Source organism: Erigeron canadensis, chromosome 6, assembly GCF_010389155.1.
Source record: "Erigeron canadensis isolate Cc75 chromosome 6, C_canadensis_v1, whole genome shotgun sequence".
Lineage (NCBI taxonomy): Eukaryota > Viridiplantae > Streptophyta > Magnoliopsida > Asterales > Asteraceae > Erigeron > Erigeron canadensis.
In genome coordinates, this window is record NC_057766.1 from 2,360,108 (window position 1) to 2,383,453 (window position 23,346).

The 23,346-nt window shown below is 32.8% G+C and overlaps 1 protein-coding gene, 1 long non-coding RNA gene and 1 pseudogene across 3 annotated transcripts; all 3 read right to left on the reverse strand.

Moving 5' to 3' along the window:
• Nucleotides 1-238: 238 nt before the first annotated feature.
• Nucleotides 239-5,875, reverse strand: LOC122605670 (annotated as a pseudogene).
• Nucleotides 5,876-8,134: 2,259 nt separating this feature from the next.
• On the reverse strand, nt 8,135-8,974 carry LOC122606329 (uncharacterized protein At1g76070-like). The gene has a single exon (XM_043779281.1). The coding sequence runs from the start codon at nt 8,972-8,974 to the stop codon at nt 8,135-8,137; it is 840 nt and encodes a 279-aa protein (XP_043635216.1).
• A 5,151-nt stretch (nt 8,975-14,125) lies between these two features.
• LOC122605458 lies at nt 14,126-18,724 on the reverse strand. 2 transcript variants are annotated; one of them, XR_006324620.1, is made up of 4 exons: nt 18,617-18,724; nt 16,954-17,550; nt 14,852-14,911; nt 14,126-14,405 (listed from the first exon to the last, which is right to left on the reverse strand). It is a non-coding gene; the product is annotated as an uncharacterized LOC122605458 (long non-coding RNA). The 2 variants fall into 2 exon arrangements; XR_006324621.1 differs by having other exon boundaries at nt 14,852-14,931.
• Between the last annotated feature and the right edge of the window lie 4,622 nt (nt 18,725-23,346).

Below are 23,346 nucleotides of genomic sequence, written 5' to 3' on the forward strand. Positions count from 1 at the left end.
TAAGACTCAGGATATGTACATATACACAGTCGAAACTCCTTGGTTTCACAACAGAAAATCTTCATGAGAATAGGCGCACCTTCAACTTTCTCGACATTTTCTTTCTTGATGCACATCGGCAAGAATAATGGGGGGTAATTTAATTTTGTCAATAACAGAAATGTCCATCTAAAAGACTGTTCTTTTTCGGATATCCCAACGCTCGTTTTTTTCAACGAGAAAACATGTAAGAGAGGTTTGAATAGTCCATAAGTCAAAGTGTTACGTGGTCAAAGCACTAGGTAGGTTGGATAGAGAGCCGAGAACCTTGCCCCCGACATCAGGGAAATATTCATGTCCAGGCAAAGGGCTTACTTTTCCATTGTCGTCAACTTTGATTGGGTATTTGAGAAGATGACCTTGTAAGGGAGTGAAAGAGTCTGAGATGAACCTTCTCCAGTTATCTTCTGCTAATTTGTTTACATTTTGCACACAACTTAAACTTTCTGGCTCCTTAAAATGATCTTCGATTTTTCCCATGTGTTCTGCCCATAATGACATTCTGTATCCATATACCTAGAGATGATATTGATTTTATCAGGAAAAAAGTGCATAGATTCGAGAAGTATAGTTCAAACCATTTATAAAAGAACCGATCTGGGTTATGTTTTATATCTAATGGGTCAAAGGTGTGATAAACATGGACATTTGACCCAAGGACAGTGACCATATATATAAAAGAAACCGGGCTCAAGCTCTGGGCTTGTTTTTCAGTCTTGTTACCTTATGTCATATTGCTAAAGTAAATGAAAAAGAATCTGGTTTGAACTGGCATTTTTGCTATAAGTGGCACTCACAACAGGTCCGAGCATACAGGTTCCTGTCTAGTTTGGCATGGTAGTTTGATTTACTGGTTTTAAAGTTTTGCCCCACGTAAACCAGTTTCCAAGTAAGAGACTGCAATTGTCACAGGACATCAGGGAGTCTCGTCACAGGACATCAGGGAGTCTCGTGCTAGAGATAACATCAAAGCGATAGAACTAGAAAACTAACTTGACCACGTGGATGGCGTTTCTTGTGAGTCCATGTGTGATGACGTTGATAAGCCCCCATTGCGATTTCGGTATCTCTTGCACCGGCCATGGATCTTTGGTTGATGTTGGCAGATCCCACAATAACATACTCATCATCTACAATCATTCCTTTAGCATGAATGTATATCATGAACCTTCCTCTTTTATAAGAAGCTGAAACCTGGAACATAAATAAACAAAACTTCTAGAAACTGTTTTATCATTTAGAAAGTTTCAAATTTGGTTTGATCTTGCATGCTAAAAGTGGCAAAATGGGCAGGTTGGGTATGATTGATCTCAAACACTTTTGGTTCAAAATTTTTCACTATATAATTATATATGATCACTCGCAGATATCATAATATATCTTTTTATCTTATGCGTTATAGGTAAAACACCAGAGGGGATAAGTGGGCGGGTTAGGCGGGATGGGTAATAGGCCAAAATGAGTGTTTTATGCGTGGGTCAAAAAGGGGTCAAGTTGGGTTAAACTGACCCACCTACAAATTTTTATTTTTTATTTATTTTATTTTTATGAGTTACCATATTAGATATGATGATAACGGAAAATATTTTACTAAATATAATAATATAAAATCTTTTAAGTAAAATACTTTAGGACATCATAGGCATCTGAAAACACTTATTTTTGACCCGTTTCATTTTTTTGCTATTTCTTAATATTTGACCTATAACCAACAAAGACCAACTTCCATACAAATGGGTTGATACCGCCTGCCACCTCTAAGAACGGTTAACATAGATAAAGTAAAAGTAAATATACAGTTTTACTGTAGAGTATCAGAAAAATGCATCTTACAGAACCACCACTTGAAGAACGATTGCTGACTGAAGTTGATCCTTCTTCATTGCATTGTTCTCGATTACCAAGGCAGTAGAAATTTAAGTAATCCTGCGGATGTGCGTCCTTAAGTTTCGAACTCTTTAATTCTTCAGCAATTAAATCATACATCATTTGCATAGTTTGTCCCTGGGAGAAAGCCGTTTTCATCATGTTAATTGGACATTATATTTGAAGTTGATTACTACTTTATATGGTTATAATTTTTGACCTACTACAGGAAAAAATACACTCAGCACAAGAGGTCACAAAATGGGTGGGTCGGATAGGTTGTGTACTGTGTCAATATGGGTTAGTGTCAGAACATGCAAGTCTTAGGTAGCAGCAACTTCCAGACCAAAATATATTCTTCAAAAATAATTTTGAATCTTCACCAGACAAAAATATAATTATACAGAGCACACTTTAGACGACTTTCGACTCGTTTGACCCATTTGACCAGTTTCCTTTAAGCTCATACTATAAACCTACTTGACCCATAATGGATTAAACACAGTTAAGGAATGAAGTTTCCACTTCTTCCCAAATACTTCCACAAAACCCTTGGTGTCAACTCTTAATATTCTAGTAACACTTCAATTCAAGTGTTCTAAATAGACATGTCTATGATCAAAACAAAGAGGCTGCATGCATGTTGTCTACCTGCCAAAACAAAATTTCTTGAACAGGCGCATAGCTGGGAACACCTTCAGGCCACATTGGAATGATAATGTAAACCGAAAATCTCTCATTTGCCCTTATCTTACTAGCGATCTTCAACACAATCTCCATTGGGATTAAATGATCAGCGCCTAACGATAGAGAACCGTAAGAATTTGGGTCAATAATGATGGTAAAATGTGTCTATAGAACTTGCCAATATTATTATTGAAAACATAACTTTAAACATAACAAGTTAAAGATTATAACAGTAATTATCATTCCCTATACAGATTATCTGGGGAAGGCAAGTCCTTGACTAGATGTGCACAGCCTAACCAGGGTATCTAGTAACCGTTTCCAAGTCTTTTCCCTGGTACCCTTAAGATATTTATCTAGTGATGTTGGAACCCCCTTGACCACTAGATCATCATGATAAAATCAATAAAATCTTTATAGTTTGGCAATTGACTAAACAAATCAAATCAATCTACCCTACCACATAGATCAGTGTGTTCTGTTTCTATTTTGTTCAATATCACTTATGCTGCTAACGTTGACGTCGACAAATATGAGAACTAGATATGCTGACCAATATTGGAACATTTAACAAAAAGTGTGCAAACCTGTATCTCTGTGGGAAGGCCATGCATATGATGACCCAAGAAAATATTGATTCTCAATATAAATGAAGTTCTTGGCAGATCTTATGGCTTGAATGTATCCTTTTTGAATGCTTTTATCAATCATAAGATTTTTTGCACAATCTAGGTTCTGCAAAATTCAAAGAACTGAAATGTAACACTCCTTGCCAACAAATTCAACTCCGATGACATTTCTTTAAAATGAAAAATAAACCTGAAGTTCAGCTTCTCGGGCATCTTTCGGAAATCCCCTCAAAGAACCTGAATCAATTGAGCGGAAAACCTGTGATAGAAGATGGAAACAAATCAAGCATGCTCGAAATTTTGAGAAGATTGCAAAAAAGAATGAACCTGAACATGCCAGCTTTCAGGATTATTATCCTCTGAAACCCGTAGTGCTGGATCCTCATTTGGAAGATCCGACAAAGGACTTAGTATCAATGAGATACGCTCTATCTTGAGCAATGCATCTTCATGCCAATGATACATTCTTTTAAACCGGCGTCCAAGTTCAGACCATCTTGTGGCTTTTCTCCACCTTTGCTCAAAGTTTGTGAGGACATCATATGCAGCAGGACCATCAATTTTGCAGTGTAAATCGTGCCATGGTTGTCTTGGAGCCTTTGTACCTGACTACTGTAGAAGGATAAGGTATGGCATACAATTTCAAGGTAATGTATGAAACTAATGGCATTGATTAGCCAAAAGATTTAAAACAATCATAGACTATCCATACATTATCCAAAAAGGTAGAGGAGGCATAAGAAGCATGTTTTGTAACTGTTTGAAACTGTAATTTTTTTTTTTTAGAACGGCAAACTATTCTACTTCCATTTCTGAATTACACGAATGCCCAAGATGAAACTCAGGGCTCTGGCCCCCAATAATGCACTCATACAAATGCAAAAAGTAGGACTCAAACACTGGTGGAATACCCCGAGATTGCTTGGTATTGGCCGGATTTGGGTTAATGTGACTCTTTTGGTCCAGTAAAATGTTTCTATATATGAGTAGTGTGTAATGATCAAAACTATCATACTGTTTCAATAGCAGATTAAGTTATTCGATTGAAATATTAAGAGGAGGTTTATCATTAAGAATCGACTTCTGTCAACTTTTGACCAGTTGCTTTTTTAAAACGGGTCGAAATAGCCACCTCTAGAAAAGATGCAGAAAACTAGTTAAAATGATTTATATACTTACTGAAAATGTGGGATTATGAAAATCAGCTGCAAATACAGTGTCAAGATCACGGAACAGACGATGCTCTGGTGTATCATAGCGTCCATCGCAGAGGTCTAGACCTCCAAGAAAGGCAGATATCTTTCTGTGATTTCCATGGGCTTGGGTATCCACGATAACACATTTTTGATGATGGGTGTATAAGGTTCCAACAACCTGTGTCATTTAAAAAGTATCAATTAATAACAGATCACATCTATAAGCCATCAATCAATATGCATATACACAATCTGATTCTATAAAATAAGTTGCTTTAACTTCTTGCTATTAGTAGAACTTTTTCGGAAGGACAGGTTATAAACCATGCCTGTTGCTTAATGATACTAAGCTTTGTGCTTGCATATCGGGGACACAGAACACAGTGTACCGATGAATGTTTAAAAAACCTCCTAGTGTCTTCATCATGCGTTTGCATCACTCCGTCCTGCACATAGAATCATCTTTACGTATTAATCAACTAACTTAAAAATCAAATCACAATTATAAACTCAAAGACTTTAGTTCTTTTCGATCTATATGTCTTTTATTTGTAAGTTCATGCATGTGAAGCAGAAACACCAAGAAATTGATAAAGTGACTTAAATCGAATACCGTTTTAATGAAGAACTTGGTGTGTGAAGTCTTGTCATCCCAAACAAGCAACAAAACTCTGACCCCTTCTTCTGATTTATACTTCAACAATTCCCCAAGAGTCAAATCTCCACCATTTGGCAATTCCATGTTTGGCTCTCTAACAAGCTTCACCTTATCATATATAGACCACCCAGTAATATACACCAAATGATGTGCTTGCAATATAGCATGACATATATCTTCCCAACACCCCCTTTGCTCATAAAACTCCTTTCCGCCATCCAATTTAATCTCCGGTAAATCCCCTTGCACCACGTGCGCGTCCTGATACAACGTCACACTCCCTCCACATCTCATCGGAAAATAACTATCCCTCAAACCATATGACAACTCAAAATTTTTGTTTCCTCTTTTATATTTCTCGTCACACGAGGTAAACCTAAGCTGCAGCCTGATCGCGCAGTTAGGTTTACCAAAAGGACCCACAATAGGAAACCAATCATCAATAACCTCACCGGTTATTATCCTGGCCGCGGATATCGTGGCCACACCAATTAACTCTGCACCAAAAACATCATTATCTTTCACTTGAATTTCCACATGAGAAACCGGGTGAGCCACGGGTGTAACGAAATGCTCGTCCCATACCGGGTCTTGTGAGTTGGGTATGACACGTGTACGTGCCACCGTGGCTCCTGCTAGACAAACCGTCACGTAAGAATCACACGTGACGAATTTACGTCTTCGTGGGGTTGTTTTTCTTGTTAGTCGTTGCGGTGGTTTGCAAGGGTCGAAAGCGTTCAAACAACGTCGAACACGTTGTGTCACGTAGTCCATGTTGGGTAAACATTGTGCTTCGGCTATGGTAAATTCGATATCTCCATGGAGATATATCAAAGAATCGGAAGAATCGGAATCTGAATCAATATTTGTCATTATTGTGCTAATTTGTTGGTGTCATACAATTTAGCATTAGTTAACGTACGAAAATGTTTTGTTTCTGGTTTTTCATAAGAAAAAGAGACGGAAAAATTGCGGCGGGTGCTGTTGGAGGTCCCGCGGTGGTTCCAGCGGCGGCTAAATGTAAAAATGGGAGGTGCTGCGGTTGGGGGCAAGTAACGGTTCATACGAATGATTGGGCAAACATGTGGAGGAGCCAAAATCAAACTTTAAATATTTCTTTTTGGAAGATTTACATATATGGTCATGTATTATACTACTATGTTAGTTTTTGCATGTTTGGTTTATTTTTGAAACTTTTTGGACCATATTCAATCTTCATCTCTTTCTCAACTAAATAATTATAACAAACTTTGAATGAATGTCTATAGTAGGAAATAACTAAAGTTGTGTGTATTATATGTAAACAACTCGAAAATAATGTTTATTGAATGTAAGAAAATGTATTCAACCAATTAAAATCAGACAAGTGGCACCTCTATATGGTTGTCACGTATGTTTTCTTACATACAATAAATATTTTAAAAGTTGTTTACATACAATACACAAAACTTTAGTTATTTCCTACTATAGACATTCGTCCAAAATTTATTACATTCTAGGACACTTATCCCAACATAATATGAATAGTGTTGTATATTTAATCTCTGATCAATGAAATTCTGTATTAATTAATTTAAAGATCGAGTAGATCAAGATCCTCTAACTTAAGTTGTTGCAACTTTATAGGTAATGTTATAGCAATTTTAACTACTAAATTAAAATTTATGGTTAAAATTAAAATATTAAATTTGGATTTTAACCCTATATTTTAATTCCAAGGGTGAAGATGATCCAACTTTATTTATAAAGCTTAAGTTGTGTATGTTGGGTTATGTTTATGTTAGGGACAACAAATTTATACTCCTAAATGAAAGGACTCATTATTCAAATCTCAAATTATAATTTCAATCTATCAAAAATGTCTCTAGATCTTCTTTATTTATTAATTTGAACATCTCCACCTAATAGACATATAATACCTAATTTACAACATAAACCCCTCAATCTTTAAAAAAACTACACTACATCTTTTAACATTAATTACTTTTACATTGACCACCATTGTCGCCCCCACCACCTGTCACCGCTGCCACCACCCGTCGACATCACCACCGTTACCACCATCGTTGTCGCATTTTATGGACATATGACTCATAGATGTAGAAGGATCAAATCAGTAATAAAACTACTCACATAGATTTAAGGTTCGTTATTAACTTACATAAATATATATATACCTTTTATATCAATAGTTTACCTTTAAATTTTATGATAAAATAAATATATATATATACCTTTTATATCAATAGTTTTACGCATTTAATGACACCTAGATCATAGCAAGACCCACTATAAAGAATATAAAAAAAACTACGGGGTATTTTTTTTCGTTAGGGATGAAAACTAAATTAAATACAAATATGGAAGGATTAGAATTAAAACTGGCATAACAAGTTACATGAAATATGTTAAGACACAACATGTTAATGTAAAACACAAATTTATGGTAAGCTAATCGTTTCATTTTTTCCAACCACAAACAGGACACAAAAATGAACAAGTTAATCTGTTTAACATAAATTTCATAAAAGTCGTAGACTAATACTTTAAGCAAATCTTTAAATATAAAAAAGTTCGTAAAAATCTTAACTAATATATGACGTTAGTTTTGATGGAGGAATGAGCAAATATAACTATATTTACACAAGGCACACCAATATGGAACATCGCCGTCTTTGAATTTATATGGGCAAATGATCAATATAGATATACACGGTTTAACCAATATCTTATTACGATATATTGGTTTCGGACTTTTTTCTAGACCAACTCGGCAACTCCCAAGATGTATCACCACGTATATATCAAGTTGTACGACATATCATGTTGTACGACATCTAGGCATCTTAATGATAGTTGTTTAGTAGCTAATTAATTTGTTCAAAATTGTCCTTTACAACTATATTTTAAAAGGATATTACAAGAAATACTTTCCAAAATTTCTTTACAAATATAATTTACATATGTAAGTCGAACAAATCAAAGAATATTAAATAATAAAACATCCGACAAAAAATATAACATCACCTAATTGTAATTGTAATCAATAAATTAAAAATCTATATACCATTCACTTGAATAGGCTTAGGTTGAGGCAAGGTTCTTCTCTTCCACAAATTAATTTCCTTCTTTGGCTCCTTATTTATTCCTGCAACTCTAATGAATTTATCATCAAACCCTAATGAATTCCTTATAACCACAGGTGCAGAAGAAGGCATTACTATAACATCATGTTGTAGTTGTTCATCATCACTTTCTTCTCCATCCATTCTTGCAACCTCTTTTGTCCAATCAAAACTCGAAAACTTGCCACGACCACTCGTAAATCGTTTCATTGTACTCAAATTTGGAACCTTATTATCATCAAGATACAATGGACCCTTTGATATATCTTTAATATTTTTCCTAACACTTTTTGGGGTAAAAGTACTAACCCCACTAAATATTTTCTTAAACCCTAGTTTTTTCTTGCTCTTATTAGTACCGGTTTTCGGTGTTTCTTCATGATGATCATCAAAGTTATGTGTCCTTGTATCGATAAGACGTATAACTTTATTGGCTGGAAGGGTATTTTTGGCAGTTTGGAGTTTATCTTTTTGGTACTTGCATCTAACTTGGCCCATGCATGAAACTCTTGGAGATGTAGGTTCATACACAATTCCATAATCCGATTTTTTGTTGATGATTTTTCGACGAGTGTCAACGGGAATCATGGAAGAAACCAAAGGGCCCGAGAAACCGATTCCAAGATTCGATTTGTGGCCGGTTTTTTCCGATGATCTCTTGTCTTTTGCCGGGCTGTAAATCGGAGGGCTTTGAAAAGTAACGGATGATGTTGCTCTTGGTAGAAACTTCATGATTGCATTCCTTGACTTTAACAAAGTCTTTTGTTGATCCATAAATATGCAAAAGTAAATTCTAATCTTATCTTACAAAAATGTGTATATATGTAATGTAATACGAACTTTTTGATGTACGTGTATATGTATGATACGAATTCAACTTTTTGATGTGTATATATAGATATATCCAATCCGATGCTCATAAGGAAAGAGAGAGGTTAAGGGAGAAAAAAAAAATAGTCTAGAACTTCGGCTAAGATGAAGTGAGACAAATTTTGGATAACGTGTTTGGTCAAAAAGTCAATAGTAAAATTAAGGAAAATTTGGCCGTAATTTGACTCGTTTGGAGCTTATTTCATTAACAACCCCTTCCACTTTTTTATTTATTTTTTAAAACTTAAATTTACATTTTTAATGAAAAGGTTATCGGTACATCAGCCCACTGATACACAAATAAAACGTCGTCCCACTTTTTTTTAAAATTTATCTCGACATTCTAATATACCTTATTACTCAATCACATCAATGTGGATTAACTTAATTATTTGGTAAATGTTTAATATGAGTTAACCTATTTGGTAAATGTTTAGTGTGAGTTAATCCAATAAGTATTTTAATTACAAAGAAAAGACGTACTGTAGTGAAAATAAGTTGTGACATTTAATTTAAATAATAATCAGACTTATGTCCGTGCAATGCGACGATATGTGTTTAAGGTGGTGGTGGCATGGGATGGCGGTAGTGTCAACCGTAGTGGTGATGACGGCTGTAGGGGTGGGGTGGAGATAAATGTAAAAGTAATTGATAATAAAGGTGGTAGTGTATTTATTTTAAGAATTGAGAGATACATATTGTAAATTATTTCATTAAAAGTATTATATGTTTATTAGATGAAGATGTTTAATTGATAACAGAAAAAAAAGGATATTTTTGGTTTTTCATTTTAGTGTTAATTAATTGTTGAATCATGATAAACCAAAAAATCAAAACAAAAAATAAAATATAGATAAAATTTTCTATTGCATATATCTTTAAACACTTATATACACTACTTGTTTAATATAACTTGGTGTTGGAACTCAAAATTTGACAATTGATATGTTCAACCCGACATTACTTATTTATTTATTGTTTGAAAATTCGAATGTTGTAAGAATCTAACGTACAACACTTTCAAACAGACGCTTTTTAGTCCAATTCGCACTCTTCCAAGATTTGTTTATCCATATTTTAGTTTAGGCGTGTGGCTATAGCTTGCTCTTTTCCTCATCATGGATACGTTTATTTTTGTTTTTTTTAAATGTTAATCGGTATTCAATACTAAAGAATATCTCACAATACAATGGTTAGAGTTTTGTACCTATTCTAGACTATGAGATGTAAACTATAATATGTTAAAGTTGATTCAAAGAAAAGACCTACAGGACGCGTCACTCGAAGAGTCGAACCTATAACCTAGAGTAAAACCGAAGATGATTCCAGTTAGCATATCTAGCCTCGTTGTCGATACATTTCTTTTTAACTTATTTTTTTCTCACCAATATTTAAACATGTGCACGAGATACTGTTGTTTTTGTTCAGTTTCTCTTCTATATCCAGTAGAGCTTCTGAAACGGCGTGCCTTTGTGGTGTACGTCGGCATGATCACAACACCACACCGAACAATAAACAAATACCAAATCTTAAACAAACAACTTGCTAAATGTTCATAAACGTAAACACACGAATGACACCAATAAATTTGTGTTGGTGCATTTTTCCAAACAAACAATGCATCTTGTTTACGCTTGGTTGCAACAAATGAACATAAACAAACTTCTTATTGAATAATTTTATGTTGGGGAAAATCGTGAATAACAAACAGATAACCGGATAGAATCAAACTCTGAAAGACGTGTAATCACTTTCAGATTGAATCAATTTGGCGGCTCACCCAAACTATTCAATCGGACACAATTCATAAAATTCAGAACGTTCTGTGTGTTTATTATTTGAGAGAAAAGAACCAGATAGAAAGAAGAAGAAGATCGATTGATTATTATGTTACGGGATATCAAATATAGGCCCAATAGCTGTCTTTTAGGCAGTTAATTACATGTTTCGAATTTGGCAAAAATAGTCCCTCAAAATCATAAAATTAATTAATTCGGAAGGATTTTTACCATAACAATTCGATGGAAATAAAAAATTTCCGAGCTGACCTGTCAGCTCGACCCCAGCCAGGGGCTCTATCCCTTGGACCCTGCCAGGGGTTGCCGCCTCTTAGACCCTGCTCCTGAGGGGCGTTGCCCCCGAACCCCCGTACCTTAGGGGCTTTGCCCATAAGGTTATAATAAATTCAAATAGGTTTGCATTCCACACCTCCAATCATATATGATGTATTATTATGACGTCACCGATCAAAACAAATTAATCCAATTACACTAAAATATCCAACATTTTATGAATTGTTCATGAAATTATGTAATCGTCCTCATTTACACCTTTAATGAACGTACACAGTATATACATATACCGATTGTATTGACATTTGTTTTACAATATGGAGGAGTGTATGTGGATAAGATGTACAATATATTGGTAAATACTCCGTATTAATTAATTAAAATTAATTAGGATTAATTATTATAAACTTGCTGGTCCAAGTTAAAGCACATAACACGTTACACGTGATAATGTTCAATATTTGTTTATAGTAGTCAAAGTTTATAATAATTAAAATATCAATTTAATATTTATAGTCATTTATTTATAGTTTTTGCAACAAAAAGGGTACCGATAACCATTAACTGTTGCATCTAGTCATCAACACTAATTGAAATTTGTATAGTTGTCGACTTATAACTTTTGACTCGACTCATAACTCGGAACGTGAGTTGTCTCGTAAGAATCATGACATTTTTAAGTACTACATAATATAACATAATTATATATATGTGAAGTCTTTAAAAGCAAATTATAAGTTCGTTATTTTAATAAACCTACCAAAATATTAAATATTCAATAGGTTTGAGACATAAACTTACAGTTTATCTCTAAATTCGTAATAAAATGATCAAAATTACATATATAACACACAAAATAATATAACAAATTAATTATAATATATAATATATAACCATAATATCAAACTATAATAATTATAAGTTTGCGACTCGTGACTCTATCCAAGTTCATACCGTGACTCGTAAGAGTTTGGACAAAAACAAGTCACCTAACGAGTCAACTCATTTTTGGTGTAAATCAACTCGACTCATAAGAATTGACTCGTGGCTCGTATGAGTTTAACAATTATCCATAATTGAAACTCAATACAGTGATTCATTGGATTTAATTTTCTACATTATTGATTTTGTACAACATTTTGGTTAAGAATAAAATAACGAAAGACTAAACGTGCTGGCTTTTTATACATATATATAGTCAACTTATTATATTTATAGAATTGTAATTGAGCAAGTGACATTGAAAAACATGTTTATTTATACAATATTCGAGAAATCTAACTTGTGTTGTACACATGTATCTACCCTTTCAATGAATATATTTTGTTAGACCATTAGATGTGGGACTGGTGGGAGTTAATATATTATATTAGACCATCATCAAAAACACATTGTTTTATGTCACTAACATTTGCACATCAAACATTGACTATTGACGTAATGCTGAACTCATTTTTTACATTTATTATTCAAATTTATAATATTATTTTATATATTACATTATATATAAAGAATTGATATTAGTACCACAATATTTGATTATTTTACCACATCTGTGTAGATAATATTTGTACAGTCTATAATAATACTTGTATATTGTGGTAATAATATAAAAAAAAGTGGTATAAATATCATCCCCATTATATATATAGGGAAAATGATCAATCCTTTAAAAAAATAGTTTAAAAATCCTCCTATTAACATAAAAATATGACATGTATAACCTACTCATTATATTTCTTCACCTCCCCTTTTGATTTTTTCATATGACATTATCTAATGATTTTGAGGATTTTTAAACTATTTATTTAGAAGAATTAATCATTTCCTCATGGGAAGTGATATTCATATCACTTCTTTTGACAAATGTACCACAACTATATAGTATGAACTTATACAATGAACTATAAAGTTTGCATATTGTGGTATATTTATAAAAAACTTGTGGTACCAATATGACTTTCCTTTCTCCCGTATATATTATATACGAAACATATAGAAAGGAAGGAAAGGAAAGGAAGAAAGAAACCCGGTGAAACCGGGTGCCTGAAACCTAAAAAAGTGAACGTCTTTTCTTTTTTATGATTATCCGGAAATGATGAGTCAATTTTTAATGCAAATGTAATGACATAACTTTTTGTTTCACCGTGGTATGCTTCGATTATTTCCTAACCACTCCAAGATAATTTTGGTTTTATGCACTTTTTTCCTTCATTTTTCTATTTTAGTTTTTTTTCCCGACAACCAGATATGTTTCAAATATTTTAATAAGAACATACGATTAAAAGGTTGAAAGAGCATCATACTTGTGTGACAAACAGAGCTATAAGGGTATAATATAGTATAATACTACCAAGTTTATTTTTTATTTGTATTTTTTATATCACCATTTATTGTTATGTTAACTTTTAATTAAGGGAAGTGATCTGTAACCACTCGATACTAACCATACATCACCAAACATGTTATATAGTATTATACTATACAACACTTGAAAGCACATTTAGTAGTATATGGTTAAAAACAAACGGTATACAGATCATCTCCCATTAATTAATAATTGTATATTATATTTTAGTTTTAGTTAATTTTATTATGTTTAACTAAATGATATTTGCTTTAAACTTGAAAAAAGTATTAATTCTAACAGAAAAATTAAAATATATACTTAACTTTTAATAGTTTTAGAAACCACTTGAATACGATATAAATAGATATTGTCTTTCTTTAACATACGTTGTCTTAACCGGGTCTGCGTTAGAAAGTTCCCTCAAAGTAAAAATGACTATTTCAAATACCCGATGGGGGCAAAACCCCCTACTAATCCGCCCAAAAGCACAACGATGAATAAGGGTAAACCCTGCCTCCTGAGACTTGAACCTAGCCAAGCCTTCATAAAAAGACTTCTTATATACTTCCCAAGTCTTAAATCCAAAACCTACTACTTATAAGACAGGTGCTCAATTAGGGAAAGAGGCATATATTTCGGCTTTTATATTAATAAAAGATAAACTTTATAGAAAATAAAAATAAAAAGTAAGGATATTTCAAATTGCAGAATTTCAATCTAGGAGAAATATCGGAAGCTAGTGGTGAGCTTGAGGGGCAATAAAGCCACAAACTTTAATCTCAACCAAAATAACTTGCTATAAGTGTTTTAACTCCACATTAAACCGACACCACTCGTACAATCAATATGCAACAACCTCCTCCATTCCAAGGCATGCCGAATCACAGCAAGTTCCTCCACTTCAGGTATTGGTCTACACATTCAAGAGCAAATAAGTGATAAATATCATGTTAGATGAGGATTAGAAAAGATCATGCTACACTATAAAGAGAAATGCTACAATACTGGACATTATTTCTAAAGTCACTACACATGGCCAAAACCACAAGCCTGATGTCTCAATCAACTAAATCGTATATGAAAACTTTGATGGTAAACATCAATTTATATGTTTAAATTGCATACTTTGTGATTAGTGGTTTGGGAAAAAAAAAACATATGTGAAGCCCAATGATCTGATGTACAAACTAACCTGCACCATGTTCACTTGTTCCATAAATTGAAAAACACATTTTAAAAACAATGCAAAGTTGGCAAAATTATGTTTAAAAAAGGTAAGCGGGTGGGAACTCTCTGGTCCCATGTACGGTCTTGGTACCCAGAATGCATACCGCCTAAAACTCATGCCCGGTGACTTACCATCTTCACACATGGATCCCAAGATATAATTTCTCCACCTGCCTTTGGCAAGTCTCGAACCTGTGACATGCAATCTTAATCTGTTGGTCCATGTGGTCGCATTAAAATAACAAATGTGATAAAGTAAAGCAAACGAAAAATATTATCATGCTTCGATTGGACAAGTTAGTGGGAGAAAATAACGGGTCGGGTCAACCAAATGGGTCACAAGTCAGGACATGTAAACATAAATTTGATTTTTATTTTATCTAGTCAAAGTCATTATAAGAACTAAAAACCTAAAATGAATAATTCTTGACAAGCATCTAAAAGTGAATAATTAAATCTTGATAATCTATCTAGTATTTAAACAATAACAAAAGATTTCAATGTTTCACTTAATAATCATAAGAACTAAAAACCTAAAGTAGCATACAGATACAAATATTAACTAGCATTGTACCCGCGCGATGCGGCGGCGGTTTGGTCATGACGACGACCGGTGGTGGTGACGGCGGTCGTGGTGGTGACGAACTATTGTTGGTGGTGGATGTAAGTAATTGATGTAAAGATATAGTGGAGACATTTTAAAAGATAAGGGATTGATGATGTAAATTAATTAATCACGGGTAAAGTGGTAATTTTGCATTTACACTTTTATGAGAGAAAAAGTGATAATTATTATAAGATAGTACGAGCATGGTACCCGCGCGTTGCGGCGAATACCATTGACATGGCGTCTAGATCAAGGGGTGATGTGGGTCTCATGGAGACGTTCCACGGCGGTGGTGGTGTTGAACGAAGGTGGAGGCGACAGACGTTGGAGATGATGGTTGGGTTTTGAGGACAACAGTGGAGGTGTGTGTATTTTTGTGGCAAAAAGAAAATAATAGGGAGAATAAATGTAGGGAATAAGGAGGGGTAAAAGGGTAAAATCGCATGTCTCAAATCTTGTAAACTTTCAACATGGGTTGATAATTTTTAATAAGGAGTATAGATATATAAACCATTCAATATTTAATTTCATACATAATAATAGTAGTTTGAAATTACTACAACAACGAATAGAGTAATGAATTGCAAAGATAGGATTAGACATTAACTACATGGGCTACAAGCCTACAACAATAAGTTAAACATGGGTTTTTTACTACATTAAATGCATGAACCAAGTCTAAGGGGGTTCCATGATAAAATTTAAGGGGGTTCATAAAAATATTTATATGGGATGTGTATAAATTTTTAGTTTTCAAGGAGGGTTAATTGACCACCCTACTAGTAAGGTGGAACTAGCCACTGAATATACATAAGGTCCAACTCCGCTATCACACAAAACTTGAACTACGAGTATTGTCATCCCATTATAATGTCCATTCCATTTTCAAATATATGCTTCGCTAATTGTATTCCAATTTTTATATATGTAATTTCATAACGAGTATTCTTTGTTCTATAGCTCGGTTTTTATACATCAATAAACAATGTGCATAAGTGTGAAAAGGCCATCTAGATACCAACCTACATTTAAGGTCTTAACACTAGTCTTATCTATACTAGGTAAATAAGTGGCAAATACTACATATTCCAGCAACAGTACATGATCAACTAACTTGAGATTAAGACATTCAACATGGGATTAAGATACCATCATTTACCTTAATAACAATTACCATATATGTAATGTGAAAGAGGAGTTAAAATGTAGTTTAAACGAATATTGTAGCTAGTAAATAACATTAAATGAGTTTTCCCTAGCTTATAAACTTACTGCATCATGAGAAAACGCACCATTGAAGTATAGGTTACAAGTTTTGGCAAAAAGGAATCATTTAAACTATTTTGGCAAAAAAGAAACATGTGTGCGTGTATATCATTGCACTAAAATGTATTACTCTAATATTTTATTGAGACAACTTATTGAAAACTTTAAATTAATAATGTAATATTGTAGTTTAGTAACCATCTTTAAAGGATCAAATATAACATTTGAGTAAACTAACAAAGAAGTGATTAAAAGTCCACAACCTAAACTGTACTGAAAACTTATCCATTTAGACATGTTACCCAACCCACCTATTTTGTTACTTGAACTACAATTCCACATAAAACAAAGAAGAAAGTACCTATATTAATGATGACTTATGCCACTTAGTACTGCAACCGCTTTGTATGGGCATGCCATACATAGAGAATAAGGTAAAGAAGGCTTGATCTGGACCATTTTGAAATATGTGGGTACCCAAAGGCAGACGATGATACAAGTGCACGATTTCTCCATTTCCGTAAAACAACTCTCTACTACAGTACTACTGATATACAATCAAATGGGATTGTAAGGAGGATAAATTCCCCTAATACGTTGATTGTCTATTTCGACAAGTTTCTCCAACTCCGCTCTCGTAAGGCTAACAAAGAAACAGTTGTAATCATACATGTTACTTCCTAGTACTGCAATTGCATTCTCATGACTGCCAACAACATCACTCATAATGCTCAAGTAGACTTCCATTGCCTTATCAGCGTCATTTGAACAGCAGTCCACATATATTTCATACATTTCTCTTTTTCCCTCGGAAATATTTACACCCATTTCATAATCAACCGCACTTATCGAGGCTGCTGGATAGTCCATCTCTATATCTTTTGCTGTCCATTCATTTGTGTTGGACAAATGCATTGCATTTAGTGAACTTGTGACATCGTTGATGATCGTCATATCCCTGTGAGAAATCGTTCCTTGTAAATATGTGTGATTTTTTTCATATTACAATAAAATCTTTTTGGATGAACCTAATTTGTCTTACTTTTGCAACTAAACCATAGAGCAGATTTTAAATGCATCAGAAAATCATATTAGAACCATCCAAAAGAAGTCACTAGTTGTTTGTATAGATATACGTATATTCACGTAGTCATTGCAAATGAAAATATACTACTTTTAAACAAGGTTGGGGAGCTCGCGACTCAGAGAGGGGGCGAGTCACGAGTTCTTGGCGACTCAGACTCGTCTCTGGGTACCTCGATTGGGATTTTTATAAATAAACAAAATATAAAATTTTGAAATTCTACGTAATAGGAACTTAGAAATACACTAGATACTTCAAACTTAAAAATAAGTGGTTTGAAACATTAACATAATACATTAATACAACAAAGAGCAAACTTATTTGTTTAGAAACAAAAACAAACTTCAAAGTTGGAAATATAATGTTATTTGATAGATTAGCAGAAAAACTAGTGACAAACACAAACAATAACTAGGTAATAAAACAAGAATAGGTGATAAAGTGGTAATCTTACTAAAACTTTAGTTTACAAAATCTAAAAACTTACTCAAAAGAAAATCATAAAAAGAAAAAAGAGTTGGCCATATTTGACCAAATTCGGCCGAGTTTTAGCCGAGTTTACTCGAGGCAGCCAAGTTTTTTACCCCTTTGACCTGGTTTGTAGTCTGAGTCGGGCTAACTCGCCATGTTTGCTAATCTATCTATGTGACCTCTAATAAAGTCTACTGCTGATGTGACAACTTATATGGCTCCTATTTCAGAACACAGCAAAAAAAAAACACCTCTAACAAAGACTCTATCGGAAACTATTTATCTGCTTATTTTAGAAGGAACGCATAATAAGACATCAAAACCAGACAAGTTTAATACATATTCATTCACTAGTCCCAAAATCTTACAATCTTCCATATATGAACAAAATAAATAAATAAAACCACAAGATGCAATAACATATAGATATGGTTTAATTACTACTAAAATATGAAATAAATAAAATTACCTGAAGTGTATGCGTATCGTCTGATCGTCTCTATTATGCAACCACTCAGGAACAGAAAAAGCTGATTATTTCAGGGTATTTGGAGATGTTGTTTAAAGCCCAGCCCGGAATAGCTTTGGCCTCACCCGATAATTAATTAACTATTGAGAAAATGTCACAAATGGTCCCTGTGGCTGTCCATAATAGCATTTCAAGCCCTTTGCTTTTTTTTCGTTGCTACCAGTCCCTTGGTTTTTCATTTTCATTACTAGTAGTCCCTGACAGTAACATCCGTTAGTTTAAGGCCGTTAGTGATGGTATAATTGTCCATCTACATAAAAGACACTCTTCTTCTTCTTCTTCTTCTTATTCTTCTTCTCCCTCTTTCAATCATCTTCCTTCTTCCGGCCACCACCACCACCAGTCCACCACCAAAATCCACTCAGTTCTAAAAACCCGAACCCATATATACATCTATCTTAATCAAGCCCAATCTTAAAAACAAAACCTACGATTCCTTTATAAAAAAAATCAGTATCACTAATAGAAAAAATTAAATTCTAAGTTTCTGCTTCAAGAACCCAGCATTGCAAACTTACCTCGCCACAAAATATTTCTTCAGTAGTGGGTATCCTCATTGTGAATGTTTCCAACTAGAACGCCCAAAAAAAACACAACTTCCAGTTCATACTATCCTTCCATCCCATATTTTGTGCACAGTGTGATTGAGTTTAATTGTTAATTTAGCACCACAAGTTTAATTGTTAATTGAGTCCACCTGATAACGATGCTCCTTTCGGCTTAATCAACAACAACAACAAAAGTATATTAAATTGAAGTTGGTGAATGTTATTAGGATGGAAATATAAGGTCGGGTTGGGTGGAGATGTGGCAAGCCATGAGTGGTTGGTCAAAAGTCAACACCAACCATAGTTCATACATTGTAATTGAAAGGTGAGATGTGTGGGCGTGTGGTTGTGTTTCACGGCTTCACATAAGACATACAAGAACAAGAATTCATTACCAAAAAATTTTAGTTTGTGAATATAAGATTTTTATTTTCTTAAGTTTTTAACATTTGGATAGTTTTTGTTTGTTTAATTGATACTAGGTATTTTCTTAGATATATATATATATATATGTATATGTATGTATGAATGTATGAATTGAGAAAGATGATACAGATATCTACATTGATCTAGTGGTATATATGATTTTGAAGATATAGACAAGGATAGGTATAATATATACTCATATTAATTAAAAAGGGTTTAATTATACAAATAGTCCTTGTAGTTAGTCAAAAGACGATTATACTCTCATATGATTTGCACATGAAGAGTTTAAACGGTCAAAACTAACAAATGTTAGTGTCAGTGACTATTTGCAATGAAAATGGAAAACTAAGGGACCATTAGCAACGAAAAAAAATCACATGGGGCAAAATGCTAATATGAACAACCATAGGGACTATTTGTGACATTTTCTCTTAACTATTTTAAACTTATTATTATCTTGTATTTTCCATTTTATTTTTAAACATAGTAGTTTAAAATTAGTGCTCAGACCCGTCCAATAGACGGGTAATCTGAAAATATATTAATCAAATCTAAAAAACTGGAATTCAAGTATATTAAATCTCTATAACCAATATCACAATTAAATCAATACGAAAACTAAAAAAGGGAACATATGAAAATTAACTTCGTATAAATATTGATTCCAATTTATCCTTGTTTTTTCAACTTTAGTTAAATTAAAAATTTGCAATTTGTTATATCTAAACTTACTACAAATACAAAAAACAATTTTAGACTAAACAGTTTAGAATTAAGCTCAACAAAAACAGAAACAAAAAATGTACAGTATATAATTTGAAAAATACATACCAATTTATCCACAAAGATCATCTCGAACGTTTTGATTTTCTTCGGGTTGTTCCACTCCGAAATAGTCCATATATGCACAACATGGAGTCGTAGATGATGGTTAACATGTGTTTGCTTAAGATCTTCAAGATGAACTATTGTGGTCTTATTTTTTGTTATTGAAAAGAAGCCATAATGAATCTATAAAGGACAACAAAGTAAATTAAAAGATATATAATAAAAAAAGAAAATAATAATAATTACAATACTACTAATAATAATATATTAATAATAATAATAATAATTTAAATTAAAAATATATTGAATTTCATTAAAGTAATGATCTTTAAGAATTAAAAACATGTAACCTGGTATAGGAGGAGGTCGAACCTTTTGGTATTCGATTTTTTTTTGTTTGGTCGTAGTTTTTTTTTGTTAAAAATATGCCATGGTTTTTTCTTAGGTTGTATATTTATAGATACGAGAAATAGTATATGCGCATTGCGGCGGTGAGATCGTGGGGGTGATAGGTCAAGTCATAAAGTATTATAGCCAAATGCCTTAACCGTACAGGCGGATTTAAAAATTCATCGAAAGTATATCGAATGACATCTTTAATGAAAGAGTATGAAATTTTAAGAACACCCATACAATTATTATAATTTATCGATATACGAATTTTGAGATAAAAGATTTTGAATGAATTAGAGAAATAAAATGATTTATGGAGATAAGAAAAAAAATGAGTGGTTGAAATTTGATGAGATAGAAAAATGAATAGTTGAGATTTAAGGGTATTATAAGTATATTTGGTAGAGATGTTTAAATTAGTGAATAAAGAAGAATGGTAATTTAGGTAGTTCAATTACTTAATTGAGATTTTAAAAAAGAGCAAAATGTTTTACAAGATAGTTATAGATAATATAATTTTTGAGAGACTTTTAAGAATAAAAAAATTGTTTTATTAATAATAAGGTCGGCCTTTAGATTTAATAATTAAAAAACTAAAGGATTAATAGAAGGAAGTTTTAGGCTAAAGGAGGGGGATTAGGGTGTCAAGTGTAACCCCAACCTCCTCTTTTAGTTATATTATAGATATCCCGCGTACGCGGATAAATATATATAACTATTAAAATACTAATATTAATTGATATTTTATATTGATAAATTGTAAATAAAAGTAATTGAAAACAATAATATTATATTTGTTTATATAGAATTAAATGAGTTAAAATATATGTAAAAAGAGGAATCGCATGAAGTAGATATAAAAAAGGAAACATAAATTCTAGTGATAAATACCTAATCTTCATATTATATTTGTATCACTTAATTTAGCAGCCAATTGGTTGACGACCCATTATTAATGCATTAGACCTTGTAGAAATCTATCAGGTATCGAATCTTACTTCCTATATTTGTAGGAGTGGATTATTATGGAGGATTTTCGAGAGTCCTAAGTTCGTATTAGACATACATGGTTCGAGCTCCACATATTGTCCAATTGTATGTCAATGTGGTATCTCGAATGCTAATTACTAACCATCAATTATTAACTTGTTGTACAATTTTTATTTTATTTTTTTAATAATTTAACAATATAAATAAAAGTTGTTGAAAAACAGTGATGTTGTCATTGTTATATATTTTATTATTTTCTAGACCCCATATACATATCAAAAATATCTTTTATTTAAATATAATAAGATATTAATGATGTAAATTTTAATATTTATAACTAGAACCAATATTTATTACGTTATACAATACGAATATATATAAAGTCATAATTTGACCAAAAAAAAGTGATTTTAAAAAATAATATAAAACTTGGAAATTATTTTTAATAATTATATTATTAAATTAATTACTTTTCTATAATTATAAGATGTAGGAAATTACTTTACATAATCAGTGACTATATATAAACTTATTAGATTAAAATTAAATCTAAAAATGTTATAAAAGGTATATGACATCAGCGTTTGATCTAATGGTTCTAATTAAAATTTGAACTTCATCCAAGGGTCCAAATTTCTCTATTTTGAAATTAAGATCTCTCTTTTATATATATACTAGATTATTGACCCGCGTAATACGCGGGAAATAAAAATACATGAAAAGTTATGATGGATGTGTAAGCATGTAGTTTACAATTGATTTTTATTATATAAAGTTGTTCAAATATATAATTCACACATTAAATATATATATCAATTTTTCCTTCATATCTGTGCTTATCAACATACTTCAACACCGAAATAGAACAATTATGTAATGGTGAATGGATATATATGTATACAAAACTAGCCTAGTACCCGCGCGATGCGGCGGGGAATAGGAAAAAAACGTCGGTCAAGTAGCGGGTACCGTGTTATTAAATGAATGTATGATTCACCTCAAGCGGTGGATGTTGATTTCTGCGGCGGGGATGGTGGGTTGTAGGGCGGCGGCGATGAAAAAAAATAAGGGATAAGTAGGCGGCGGTGGATGGTGGTTTGATGGTGGTTTTTGGGGCGGTGGTGGATGGTGTTTATGGTGGATTGCGGCGGTGGATGGTGGTATTTGGGGCGGTGGTGGATGGTGTTTATGAGGGGAAAAAATCAGAGAAGGGGGAGAGAAAGAAAATCTGGAATCAACTGAATGTATGTGTGTGTAATGAGCGTGATGGAGAAAAATGGAGAAAAAATAGGGTAGTGTAAGTTAGGAGGGCATAGACGACATTTCAAAGGTAGAGGTGTTAAAAAGGGGTGGGGTAGTTTGCTTATTAAGGGAGTATAGATAGGGAAAATAATTTGTATAGTAGGTTGTACTTACGTTGGTCCAGTCATATGAATTTTTTTTAAACAAATTATAAAGTAAACCATTAAATTTGATATACAT